This window comes from Mustela putorius, unplaced genomic scaffold (assembly GCF_011764305.1).
Source record: "Mustela putorius furo isolate JIRA1106 unplaced genomic scaffold, ASM1176430v1.1 tig00003962_pilon_pilon_pilon, whole genome shotgun sequence".
NCBI lineage: Eukaryota > Metazoa > Chordata > Mammalia > Carnivora > Mustelidae > Mustela > Mustela putorius.
The window spans coordinates 24,958,614-24,972,571 of NW_025422106.1; the positions used below are offsets into that span (position 1 = coordinate 24,958,614).

At 44.7% G+C, this 13,958-nt stretch overlaps 1 protein-coding gene across 9 annotated transcripts in view; it reads left to right on the top strand.

The window, feature by feature from the left end:
• Positions 1–13,958, top strand: part of RAP1GAP2 (RAP1 GTPase activating protein 2) — a 206,283-nt gene that overhangs the window by 150,650 nt on the left and 41,675 nt on the right. For 8 of the 9 annotated variants that reach the window (XR_006603739.1, XR_006603740.1, XM_045070200.1 and 5 more), the window contains 5 exons: positions 2,135–2,179; positions 2,896–2,928; positions 3,320–3,532; positions 4,694–4,797; positions 13,694–13,772. Coding sequence is in view for 7 of the 9 variants with exons in the window: in XM_045070200.1 (XP_044926135.1) it covers positions 2,135–2,179; positions 2,896–2,928; positions 3,320–3,532; positions 4,694–4,797; positions 13,694–13,772 (474 nt within the window). In the remaining 2 variants the exon portion in view is untranslated. The remainder of the gene's footprint in view (positions 1–2,134; positions 2,180–2,895; positions 2,929–3,319; positions 3,533–4,693; positions 4,798–13,693; positions 13,773–13,958) is intronic. The other variant, XM_045070199.1, reaches the window with a different exon arrangement.

Sequence of the window (13,958 nt, forward strand, 5' to 3'; positions counted from 1 at the left end):
AAGCGGGGATTTTCACCCTGAGCTCTTGAAATCCCAGCTTTCTGGGGAAGCTGGCAGGGGATTTGCGGCTTTCCTGGCTTTCTCTTCATTTGTTCCCACAACCCACCAGTCCCTCACCCCCATCTGGAGACCCCAGCCCCCCCCACAAAGAGCTCTCTGTTTGAGCACATAATTCAGCCTCACTTAACTGGCCTCCATTGCTTCTGTTACTACACTGCTGGGCTTGACTTCTCAACCAGATTGAGACCCTCTTGAGGGCGGTAGTATGACGTCTAGGCTCCCTTTATATGTTTGTGGCAGCGTACCTTCAAAGGTCTGCCTATTCCATCTCTGTTGAGACGGCCAGGGACTGAAGAACTTCCCTGGCCTCCAAGAGGTCCACAGTTCCAGCTCCTCTGTATGGACAAAACCTCACATATGGGGAAATACTGGGAGTGAAGCAGGTGGCATGGTGTGGCCAGATCCCGTGCTTGGGTGTGGGTGCCACCACTTCCCAGGCTGTGGCTGTGGACACTGAGTCTCAGAGCCGTCAAGTGCTCTGTGAGTCATGGTAAGCTGAAACTCAGATCTGGGGCTCCTGACCCCCTATCTGAGAGGGGAGGAATTGGAAGAGGGCACAATCCCTATGAAGCAACGTGGACTAAGTAGACAAGCTTTGCGTCCATTTGGTCCTGGGTTCCGAGTTTTAACCCTAACACTGTCTAGCTGAGTGTACTTGGTCAAGTGGCTTTAGCTCTCTGGTCCTCAGTTTCTTCATGGTAGGAAAAAAGGGGGATGATGACAATGCTGATTGCAAAGGCAGACCCACGGAGGGGAGAGGGCCCAGAGCTGGGCGTGGCTCTGTTGTCAGGGAGGGAAGGGGAAGGGAGGAGGTTTGCTTTCCTGCCCAGGCGCTGTTCCCAGGTATGGGTGACTAATGCAGGACAAACAAAACAAACTCCTGACATCACCCCCTTCCCCATCTGCACAGTTTGCTTCCCTGGACAGGGTCTGCTGGGCCACCCAGGTGGTTGTCTCCCCGTGTGGGGAGAGGAGCACCTGTCCAGTGGGAGGGGTCCTCCCACGCCCTCCTGAGCAATGCTGCAGAGTGACTCAGCCTGGAGAAGTCCGGAGACGCTTAAGTCTAAATCCAGTCAGTGAGCAGGAGCCCTGGGCTCAAGGGCCTGTGGAATAGGATAGTGCACTCGGACGGACAGCCTGGTTTCAAATCCATTAGTCACTAGCTGTGCAAGCTCAGAAGCAGTCTGCTCCCTGTGCCTCAGTTTCCCTTTGGTATAAAGGTGCCAAGGGCTTCAAAGGAGACAACAGTGGGAAGTTGCTGAGAAAGCTTAAAACCCCCATGTTATGATTAGGGTGGTTTTCTCTCCTAGTTGTCCCACCACTTCATACCCTTATTTAATTTATTCAGTTTTACTTAATGTATTCACATATTTAATCTGCTCATGTGCTCCCCTCTTGAAAAAAACCCAGTTAAGTCAGACCTTGACCATAGGAACGCTGGCCAAGGCACTGCTTCCCGGAAGCGAATGAGCCCCAGGCCCCCCCACCTGTCACCTGTGAGTTTTCACCCCCGTGAGGGAGAGGAGCTGTGGAGGCAGTGGGTCCAGAGTGCTGGCTTCAACACCATTCAGACATGGGTTCCCATCCTTGCCCCTCACCTCCTGGTTCTAAGGGCCTGGTAGAGAGAGATTTGAGTGGCAGGATGATACTTCTGCCTGGTGATAATGACCAAAGCAAAACCAGTCACTCTTTCAAGGGCTGAACACGTCCTCAGTGTTTAATCTTGATTCCAGCAGTAGCTGCTACTACCATTCCCATTTTGCAGATGGGAACACTGAGCCACAGAGGTTTGGGACTTGCCCAGGATTGTAAGTGGCAGTATTGGGACTTGAACCCTGGTGATCTCGCTGGAGTCTGGGCTCTTCCCTTCCTCTCCTCCTGCCTTACTAGGAGCTGCCGTGAGGACTGAGTGTGACAAGGCGCGTAATGTGTAAGCACCTAGCACATATCCGCTGTCACTGTTATTACCAACCCTATCAAGGCAGGTCCTTGAGAATCCCAAGGGAACCCTCCATTTGGCCCCTGTTTTATGACCTTTTCCTTCCCATGGATCCTCTTTTCCTTGTTTCCACAGGGGATCAAGCTTGAAGAGCAGAAGCCGGGCCCCCAGAAGAACAAGGTGGGCTGTGTGGATGAGGTGCGAGGGAGCCTGGTGGGCCCGGCAGGGGGATGGCTGGCATGCTGGGGTCTGTAGGCTGCCATCTGCCTTTCACCAAGAGCTCTTTAAGTGGGTGTGCCCGTGTCCGTGGGTGCACAGTGGGCAGTAGGAAGGCTCTGGCTTGATGCCTTCAGGGCAGCCTTAGAGTGGCCTGGGGTGGAAGCCTTGGGTGAGACCTAATGCCTGTGTCTCAGCCCAGCCCTTCTGTACCTGCTTCTGCAAATGAACTGCACATGGCATTTCAGGGCATCAGGCTTTGGGCTCCAGCAGCTCTCAGCTTCAGTTTCCTATCCTGAGGCCCGGGGTTGGGGCTGGGCATCTCAACACTTGGAGGTCAGCTCCCTTGCCTGAAGGGATCAGGGGTCGTCTTCCTGTTAAAGCTTCCTAAGGGGTGAAGCTGATGTCAGGAAAGGTGTGAAATTCACAGCCTTTATGTACCAAGTGTCTAGCTAGGCAGGTTTGCGTTCTGTCAGTCTGGGGAAGCATCAAGGGAGGCCAGGTCCCAGAGCCTCTCTGCTGTTGTTGATCTGGTGTTATTCTCTTTGATGCTCTCAAAGCTCTGGTGTAGCCTGCCAGGCACCCTCAACCCCCTGATCTGGGAGAGGGGAATGAAGTAACACTCAAACTTCACAGGCGCTGCTGGGGCTAATGGCAGCCTTGTCTGATTTGTCTTGCAGGATGACTACATTCCGTACCCCAGCATTGATGAGGTAGGAGCCCCCTGGCCCTCCCGTAGCTGTAGCCTGCCCTGGGTCTCATCTCTGGGGTAGGGCTGGGTGAGCTGGTGGTGCTAATGGCCCTGCTCCACCCGACGTGGGAGAGGACCTCAGGCCTGAGACTGTAGCTCTATGGCCTCAGTTTTGTTGTGTTCAGACGGGGGTGCTGCTCGAAGCCTTGTAACTCTGGTCCAGCGTCGGTGAAGCTGGCAGATGTTGTTGGGCTTAAATTTGGAGTTTGTGTTACTATGTCTGGCCTCAAATACAGGGGTCTTCACCTTAGAGCAGTTCAAAGGTGGGGGGTATATACCACCTGCAACCCTCCTGTCCCTTCCCCCTGTAAAGCCAGGGCAGGCCTTAGTGTAAGACCTTCTCTCTGCCCCAGGTTGTGGAGAAGGGAGGCCCGTACCCCTTGATTGTCCTGCCCCAGTTTGGGGGCTATTGGATCGAGGACCCAGAGAACGTGGGGACGCCGACCTCCCTTGGCAGCAGCATCTGTGAGGAGGAGGAAGAGGACAGTCTCAGCCCCAGCACATTTGGCTATAAGCTCGAGTGCAGGGGCGAAGCCAGGGCCTACCGCAGGCACTTCCTGGGGAAGGTGAGGCTGAGGGCCCCACACCAAAGCATCTGAGGGCGGGGAGGGAAACCTGCCTGGCCTGGCCTCCTCTAGCATCCCTGTCTCTGTCTCTCCTCCTTCCTTGGCTTTCCCCCTCCCTAGGCCCTGCCTGCCGCTTCCTGCTATCCTGGGAAAGTCTGATTAGTGCTACTCCTGGGTTGGGGGAGGGGTGTGCAGAAGTCAGGAGGGCTCAGAGAGATGGGTCCTTGGAGGTACCGCTCCCAGCAGATGTTCTCGGAGGTGATGGGATGGATAGTGTTGGGGGGGCGGTGAAGGAGGGTGAAGGAGAAAATGTGTTCTTACACCTTGGAAGTCTTTGTCTCCATCTAAGTAGTCCAGTCTCCCCTGTCCTCACTCCAGCAGTCCCCAGGGCACTTGTTCTGGATGATGCAGTGTGAGCCTCTTGAGTGCTTATAAGTGACAGTCGCATTTCTCCAAATACATTCTGCTCTTCAGACTTGCCTGGTTCCCGAGGGCAGGTTCTGGAAGTCTCTAGCCTGAGGCAGTTTCGCAGAGTCTCATCTGCATGGTCCAATTCAGATTCCAGGGCCCCACGCTGATATGGCAGGTCTGCGGTGGGCTCCCTGAGCCTGAGAGAGACCTGCTGTCCAGAGGACCTCCTAGCTCCTCATGGGTGGAGGAGCCGGAGGCCTCCTAGCTTTATTCCTGCAAATGGTCTGAATCAGTGAGAGCTGCCCCCTGGGAGCAAGGAGGTGGATATGTGGGGTCCTTGGAGAAGAGTTTGAGTATTAGCGTTCAAGGTGGACTTGAGTGCTGGGTCTGTCCCTTCCTGGTTGTGTGACCCTGGGCAGTTACTTAACTGGCTTATTTCTCTGTGAAATGGGAATGAGGATGTCATCTCCCCCATAAAGTTGTGGTTAAGATTAAAGGAATCAATGTGCCTTAAGTCCTTAGTCCTTTGCCTGGTGCACCCCAACGACTATTGGAATCTATTCCTGTGATCTCTTCCTCCTTGTCCTCCTTCCCCCCTCTTCTTCCTCCTCAGCAGCAGCCGTAGCAGAAGCATCCTTGTCTTTCCTCCTCGCTGCTGTGGGGCTTCTTGCTCTTGGGGAAGGAGGGGATTTGGGGGGCCATGTCTGGAAGGTCCCCTCCTGCCTACTAACACCTGGTTTCTGTTTCTAGGATCACCTAAACTTTTACTGTACTGGCAGCAGTTTGGGGAACTTGCTCCTGTCCATCAAGTGTGAGGAGGCGGAGGGCATCGAGTACCTTCGGGTCATTCTCAGGTGGGGCTGCTGTGCCTTTGGAGGCCACGCCTCTAGTGGCAGGGACCCAGAAATACCCGTCTGACCAGTCTGGTCTGGGTGTGCTGGCGGGGAGCCGACTGACTGGAGTCCCGGGGCTCTGTTCTGGCTGCCAGGCCAAGAGACCAGGTGTTTCTGTCAGCCAGTGGATTGTGGGAATCAGAGGGGTATCCTAGTCTCAAGGTCACCTAGGCCAATCCCCACCTGCCTTTCTGTCTTGTGGGGACCTTGGCTCTGAAGGAGTTGGGAAGAGAAACTTGAACTGGATCATTCCAAGTCGTCCTGGGAGAGGGTTTGCCAGAACACTGCTTGTGGTGCGCGTCCCATCATGAAGATACGTCCCGAAGCTTCTCTGTGTGTGCTGGGCTCCTCGGGATGGAAAAGTGTTCCCAACGGGAGCACCTTTTTATAGCTAAGCCAGGGTACCTCTCTTGGTTCAAGGCAGGAGTGAGACCTGATGTCCGTTTTGTTCCACTAACATGTTTTGTAAAACCTCCTTTGCACCAGGAAGCGTCATGAGGGCTGGGGATGCAATGATGACTGAGTGGAGGTCTGTTTTCTAAAGGCTTCTGGTCTAATGGGAGAGAAAAAACAGGATTTTAGTATGTGTCACAGGTATTATTTTAGTGATAGGCACAGGATGCTGTGGGAACACAGAGAGGCTGTATCTTATTTATCTCTGTCCCTGGTGGGCTGGTGGAAAAGCCTGGGAGTCCACGTGTTAGTGCTCAGCGAAGTGCTATGAACCTGTTAAGCTCCCAGTCTATAGTTGTTGAATCTAATTGGAAGTTCTTGATGGTGTTTGGAAAAAGCAATAACATTTTTTTTCTGCCCAGATTTTGAGATAAAATACAGGAGGGAGCGGGGGCACATATCTGTGCTGTGGGGGAGGGGTGTGTGTGTGTGTGTGTGCGCGTGTGCGCGCATGTGCGCGCGTGTGTATGGTACAAGGATGTTGTCAGCACCTGTCCAATCTTGGTTTTTTATTAAGAAAGGAAACAGTTTTCTTTACTGAGGTTTACTTGGCTAGCAAAATCATATTTGCAAGGCAAGGAGAGGGTAGTAACTAAATTGTTAGAGCAAATTTTTTTGAGGGAGTGATATGTGGATCCCCATCTCCAAATAGGATTTCGAGCTAGGTGAATCTCTGTAAAGACAATCATTTCTTTTCTTAGTAAAAATCAGATTTCTGAGTAAGATGACAATCGAACACAAGGATCTAACTCCTTTTTTCTAATATTATATCCTATCTGAAATGCTGCTTCAGAACTGAAAATTAGAGAAAGATGTCAGGAACACAACACACACTTTGAATATTTTAAGAAATAATTTATGGGGCAGTTAGGACTATAATGTAGACAACATTGAGAGCTAAAATCCAGCTCACCTTCCTTAGATAGCAGTGTAGTATGGGAGTATATGAAATTGGAGATTCTGGGGGAGTCAGGACTCTTTCCACATGGAGCCACTTTTTTGTTTTGGGTCAACAGCATTTAAAATCGATCCCCTGGGGAGCCCAAGGGCAAACTCAAGTGTGGCTTTTTGAAATAGAAAACCAGTGAGTAGGGTGGCAGGGAGAAGCCATACACCAGCTAGGAAGTTGGACAATCATATCATGTACTTGGGGTGATGGCCAGGCCAGACTGAAAACCAGACATTAAAAAATTGGCCCCACAGCTTTAGAAGCTTTACCAGACACAAAGAAGAAATTATACAGAGGTGAAACTCCCTCGTTGGCAGCGACTCTTGTCCCAGCATCTTCCTTGTTCCCTGTAGTCTTCTAGATTATTTAACTGGTGCTTTAAGAGAACCAGCTCTCCAGTTTAAAATCCGAGAAGAGTATTCTGACAGCCTCTGTGTGTGCTATGAGAGTAGCCAAGAGGAGTTTATCCACTACTGGAAATGGTAACATTCAATCGTCAACAAAGATTTCTTCTTTTTCAAGCTTGGATATAAAGAAGAAGTAGGGAAAAAAGCCCTCACTGGTTACTGAAAGAAAAGATTCTGCATCAAAAAAAGCATAACCTAGTATTTAGAAGGTAGGGAAATGACCAAATTTTAAGAAGGATTTACTACAGAAAGCCAAGTAAAATTTAGATGTCTGTTAACTTTGTATTTCCAGCAAACTTCCAAAAAAAAAAAAAAAAAAACAAACCTGTATGAAAGAAAAGACAAAAGATAAAATAGGACAGCAGAATGAGATGAAAAATTGCTGGTTAAATTAAGGAAAGAATATAAGAAAACTGAAAGTGGTCAAAAGAATTTTAAATGGTTTTAGAAGCACTAAAGAGCAGAGTCTAGTTTGTGGGAAACCCAGTTAGTAATATTGAGAGCAAGTTTGAGAGGCTTTCACATAATTCAGAGGAAAACACAACTCTAAAATGATGAGCAAAATTGTACTGAATAGGGAGGACAGTGAGCAGGAATTAAACATGTGGATAATTGATGTTCTTAAGCTGATTGAAGATTTAACTCTGCAGATCAAAATGACTCACCTAGTATCAGACAAAATCAGTAAAAGAGAACTAAAAGCTGAACATATTTTGATGAAAATGTAGTATTCCATGGATATAGAATCACTGGTAGAATGAAAACCTTCCAAAATAAAGGAAGATAAAGAAAACATTAATGTATATAAAAAGATAGGAAATAAAGAACCATAAATAAATAAAATGGAAGTCTGAGTACATGTGATGTATAATAAATATAAATGAGGGAAATTCCACTATTAAATAGCAAAGATTCTCAGTTTGAGTCATCCCTTCATCCTCCCCTCACCCCACTAATCAATCAATCAATGTATCTGTATTTTCTTGAAGAAAGTAACTCAGTTTACTAAAGAAAGTAACTCAACAAAGAAAAGTGTTGAGAAAAAGTTATAGCAAATATAAAAAGGTAGCACGGTTGGCGGTATTAAATGAAAAAGTAGAATTTGAGGCAAAAAAAGCAATCAGTGTAACAAAAAGGGCTATTATCTCTTCATAGAACATAAAGTCTTATTCAATCAGGGCTTAATACATCCCAGACTTTGTCCAGGGATGGAGCTAATGTAAGGAATTAGCTCATCTCTTGTTACTTGGCTACAGAAAACATTCAATATGGATTAGGTATTCTTACTCCTGTTCTCATTCTCATTTATCATCTTCTTATGGACATGGACTATTTTAGTCTAGTGACGGTGATCCAAAGATAGATGGTATGGGAGAACAGAAAGAAGTTTATAAGAGCTTGAATGTGGAGTGTGTGTCTGTGTAAGTGTAAGTAAGGTTGAGAGGTCATGCTGGAGAGGCAAGGAAAAACAAAGTCAGATCTGGACCATGTCTAGGAACTTAGATTTTCTTTTATGAGCCAGAGGCGAGCTCCTGAAAAGGGAATGTCATGATATGATTTGCGCTGTAGAATGATCACTGGCTAGAGTAAGGGGAATGTCTTGGAGGGAAGGCAAGGCCAGAAGCAGGGAGCAGGAAGTGACAGGCTGCTGTGAAGGGTCAGCTGTTATCATATGATTAGACAGGCCATCAGGTTGCATAAGGTGTTTGCAACCAGTTCTGATGGGAAGTGGACCAGAGTGCTTTGCACTGAGGATAGAGAAAAATGGATGGAAAGCTTCAAAACACCCAGGGAAAATTGACATTAAGAAAGACAGCTGAGGGGTACCCAGGTATCTCAGTTGGTTGTGTCTGCCTTTAGTTCAGGTTGTGATCCCAGGATCCTGGGCTTCTCTCTCCCTTTGCTGGTGTTCTCACATGCACTCTCTCTCTAAAATGAATAAATAAACAATCTTAAAAAAAAAAAAAGCTGAAAATATCAACAAATGAACTGGTTTTACTGCTAATGAAATGAAAATAATGGTATACTTTCAAATGACTTAAATATATTTAATATCTGAAGAAGATAATAGCATCTGTAAAAGGGATAATAAATTATGATACATTGAATGAACGGATGAATCAAGAATGGATACACATGGGTACAAAATGAAAACAGTTGGAATTATGGGAAATAAAACAGTTAAAATTGAAAACCTCAATACATGGGATAAAATCTAGTCTTATATAATTGGTTTGGAATCAAGGCGTGAATCCGTGCATTGGAACATAGTCTCAAAGAATTCAGTCAGAGTACAGCGCTGATAAAGTGACGAAATACGTGAAAAAGAAAGATGATGTGTGGATAATAGACTGATAGCTTTTGTCATAGAGTCTCAGAGGGAAGAGGAGAAAATTAGTGGCGAAGAGATATCTAAAGAAATAATGGCTGGTGGGGCACCTGGGTGGCTCAGTGGGTTAAGCCTCTGCCTTTGGTTCAGGTCATGATCTCAGGGTTCTGGGATGGAGCCCCGCATCGTACTCTCTGCTCAGTAGAGAGTCTGCTTCCCCCTCTCTCTCTGCCTGCCTCTCTGCCTACTTGTGACCTCTCTCTTTCTCTCTCTAACACATAAATAAAACCTTTTAAAAAAAGAAAAGAAAGAATGGCTGGGAATATTTCAGAATGGAAGAAAGCACCACACTGTGGTACTGAGCATGATTTTAAAACAAAGCAGTACCACTGGACACATTGAAGTGAAGCATTAGAACGTCTAAGGGAAAGAGAACATTTTTAAAGCTTCCTAAGAATAAAGACACTCCTCTATGAAGTGATGACAACCTGGCTGAGAGCAGACTTCTTATCAGCTATGGGACAATAGGACAGTGTCTTTAAAATGTTGGAGGAAATAAAGAAAGGAAAGAAGAACAGAAAGAATCCTTTAACCTAAAATTCTATACCCAGAGAAGCTCTCTGCAAACACAAAGTCAAACTGTTTTCAGACAAGAGAATTTCAGGCTATCCCTGAAAGAATTACTAAAGGATGTACTTCAGCCAGAAGAAAAGAGAAACCAGATGAAAAGATGTAAAAAGTGGCAAGGGTGCCTGGGTGGCACAGTTGGCTAAGTGTATGACTCTTGATTTTGGCTCAGGGGCTCAGGTTAGAGTCATGGACTTAAATCCCATGTCAGGCTCTGTGATCAGCGAGGAAAACTCCTCTGCTTAGGATTCTTTCTCCCTCTGCTCCTATTGCTCAAGTGTGTGCATACCCTTTCTCTCTCTCAAAATAAAGAAATCTTAAAAAAAATAAAGTGGCAAGAAATAGGTCAACTGTTTTGATAAATTTAATTACTGATGAGGGAAAAAGAATTAGTTTTTGTGTGTTTAAAAAGAGGCTTGACTTGCAACGATGTGGATGGAACTAGGGCTAAGTGAAATGTCATCAAAATAAGACAATTATCATATGATCTCATATGGAATTTAAGAAACAAAACAGGATCATAGGGGAAGAGAGGAAAAAAAATAAAAGAGACAAAATCAGAGAGGGAGACAAACCATAAGAGACTTAAAAAAAAAAAAGATTTTATTTATTTATTTGACAGAAACAGACACAGTGAGAGAGGGAACACGAGCAGAAGGAGTGGGAGAGGGAGAAGCAGACTTCCTGCCAAGGCAGGGAGCCCGACGTGGGACTCGATCCCAGGACCCTGGGATCATGACCTGAGCCAAAGGCAGATGCCTAATGACTGAACCACCCAGGCACCCCCTATGAGACTTTTAATCATAGGAAACAATCTGAGGGTTGCTGGAGGTAGGAAGGATGATAGGGAGGGAAGAGTTCACTAGGAAGTGGGAAGGACGATTGGAAGGACAGAAGTAGGAAGGACCATAGGGAGGGAAGAGTTCACTGAGTTACTATTTCCTCTTCCCTCCTCAGAAGAGACACAGCAAGGTAAGTTTAGAGTTTGTTAGAGAAATGTATAAAAATGTGTATTGGAAGTTATAGACATATAATCTGCAGCTCAAACTAGCAGAAGGATAAGGAGAATTTTTAAAAAAATTAAACTGAGGGCAGGAAAGGAGGAGTTTTAAAAAGGAAAGAAAGCACAGAATAACAGAAAACATAAAATAATAGCTCTAATTCCAAATATATTAGTAATCACAATAAATTTAAATAGATTAATTTACCATATGAATATACTGGACTAGGAGACTAAAACTGAACTAAATTTACAGCTATATTCTTTTCCCACATTTGCCATTCTTTTTTAAAATTAAGTTTAATCCCAGTATTGTGAATACTGTGTAATGTTAGTTTCAAGTATATAATATAGTTATTCAACAATTCCTTCCATTATTCAGTGCTCATCATGACAAGTGCACTCCTTAATCCCCATCACCTATTTTCCCTCATTCTTCCCCCCACGCCCTCTCTGTTCACATTCAGTTTGTTCTCTGGAGTTAAGTGTCTGTTTCTTGGTTTGTCTCTCTCTCTCTTTCTTTCCCTTTGCTCATTTGTTTTGTTTCTTAAATTCTACATATGAGTGAAATCATATGTTATTTGCCTTTCTTTGGCTTGTTTCACTTAGCATTATACTCTCTAGCTCCAACCATGTCATTGCAAATGGCAAGATTTCATCCTTATCATGGCTGAGTAACATCCCATTGCACAGATTCTTTATACATTCATCTATCAGTGGACACTTGGGCTATTTCCGTAATTTGGCTACAATATTGCTACAATAAACATAGGGGTGCATCCCTTTGAATTAGTGTTTTTGTATTTTCGGGGGGGAAATACCCCAGTAATGCGATTACTGGATCATAGGGTTTATAGCTCTATTCTTATAAGATAACTACCTAAAGAAAAATAATGTTGAAAGGTTTAAAATAATAGAAATGGAAAATATACACTGGGAAAATCCTAACCAGTGCTTCCAGGTGGTATAGCAACATTAATATTAGACAAAATAGAATTTCAGGAATAAAGCATTAGTAAGGGTAAAGGGAGTACATTCCTTTGTAGCTTGGAAATATTTCTCCGCACTCTTGGTATTTCCTCCTGTATGGAAGGAATACTTCTGTGTAACACCCTTGACTCTCTCTGCCTTCTCTGATCAGTTAGAGAGCAAGAATTTGACATGTGTAGCCCTTTCTGTTTTTCCTCTTGGAATTGGCTGCCTACAGGGTACACCCTCCACTGCTCTGTGCTGGAGGCCCAACCTGAGCCAACCCCCTCCAGAGGAGGCTTGCCTCTTGCCGGGTAGCAGCTGGGACCTGAAGGACAATCCTGGGGTTTAGTTAGAAGACCCATTTCATCTGTGTACTAAAATGGGCGGCTTTTATCAGGAACGAAGGCGTTACTTTGACTTCTAATCCCTTGCTCTTAATTTTTTTGTTTCTGAATCTGTTCCTTACCTGGGTGGAGAAAAATGCCCTTTACTGGACCCACAGAAGGCTTGGCCCCCGTGATGATAGAGAACAGTCCACCTCGAAGATCTAACAGTCATGGAGCTGTATTTAGTAAGACAGTCTTGAATTCAGACAGGCAGAAACAGATAGGAATGTAATAGACAAATCCTCAGTTATAGTAGGAGAGTTAGTAACATCTTTCAGACACCAATGGAACAAGCAGATAATTGTAAATACGTAGAAGATTTGAACAATACAGTTAACAAATCTGATCTTGTAACATACATTCCTGAACTCAACAAAACAAAACAATACATTGTTTTTAAACCCACATGGAACATGAAAAATGCCTGTGTAGTACATTAACTGATCTAAAATAATTAACATACAGATTATGTTCTCTGAACTTGGGAAGATTAAGTGAGAAATCAACAATTACCGAAGGAAGAGAACATTTAGAAAGCTAAAAAAAAAAAAAAAAAAGAAGGCGACCCTTTAAATAACTTACAGATTAAAGAGGAAATCACGAAAGAACTGACAAAATATTTAGAAATGAATGACAGTGAAAATACCACCCAGCATTTTGTGAGATGCAGTTCAAGTGGTAGTTAGAGAGAAAGATGGATAGTTTAAAATGCATTTGTAAAAAAGAAGAAAGATTAACTGTGTAAGCATGCAGGTCAAGAAGTTAGAAAAAGAACAGCAGGAAAAAAAAAAAAAACCCAAAGGAAATACAAAGGAAGGAAATATAAAAGACAAAGAACAAGGCTAGTGAAGTAGAAAGCAACAATAAAAAGGAATGGAGATGGCAAAGCCAAAAATTGTCTCTTTGGAAAGATTAATAAAATACGTACACTCCCATCAAGGTCTGATTATGGAAAACAGAGAAAAGATACAAACAGATCATGTTAAGACACTGAAGGGAGGGGTGTGATTATAAGTACAGGTTAAGTCCTAAGAGAAGACCAAAACCCATACTATGTCACTGCACTGTTGGATAATTATATAGAAAAAAAAATGACCGAAATTGACTCAATAAGGAGTAGAAAACCTAAATATTCATCATTAAATAAACTGAATTGATAGCCAAAGCTATCCCACCCCACCTCACTCCCCCGCCAAAACCCCCAGGAAGCCGAGAGATTTCAAGGATGAGTTTTAGCAAACCTTTAAGGAACAGTAAGTCCCTGTGGTGTATAAAAACGAATTCAAAGGTTCAGAATCTTCCTCAGCAATTTTATGAGGCTGGGATAACACCTTGATATCAAAACCTGACAAGCGAAGTACAAGGAAAATAAAACAAAAAGCCAGTGTCACTATTGATACGAAACTCTCAAGGAAATATTAACAAATTAAAGTCAGCAGGATATGAAAAAATAATACATGTTTTACCCATGGAACGAAAAGATGGCTCAACAGAAGTGTAATCTACCAGGTTAACAGATTAAAAACCATGTGACTATCTCAGCAGATGCAGAAAAGCATTCAGTAAAATTCAACACTTTCATAATGTGCTAAAGGAATCAGGGGAACAGGCTAAATTTAGAGTCTTACGGTGAATCCCTTTATAAAGCAACTTTCATCCCCTTTATATTTTGACTAAATCTAATGGACTTCTTTTCTCATAGACCCCTTTTCTCACCTTCATTCACATGTGCAGGTCCAAAGTGAAGACAGTGCATGAAAGGATCCCCTTGGCTGGATTGAACAAGTTGCCCAGCGTCCCTCAGATTGCAAAGGTAACAACCAACCCTTGTGAGAAGCAGGCTTCCTCTCTTAAGCCCAGGGCTGGGGCGGGGGTGCAGGCTCATCCAGAGAGGCTCTGTCCTTGGAGAGGGGGAAGGCCACTGTGCTCTTTGGCCCTTGATACCATGGTTGGGGTGAGGGAGGGCAATTGGCAGATGTCCTCATCTTGCCTACAACCT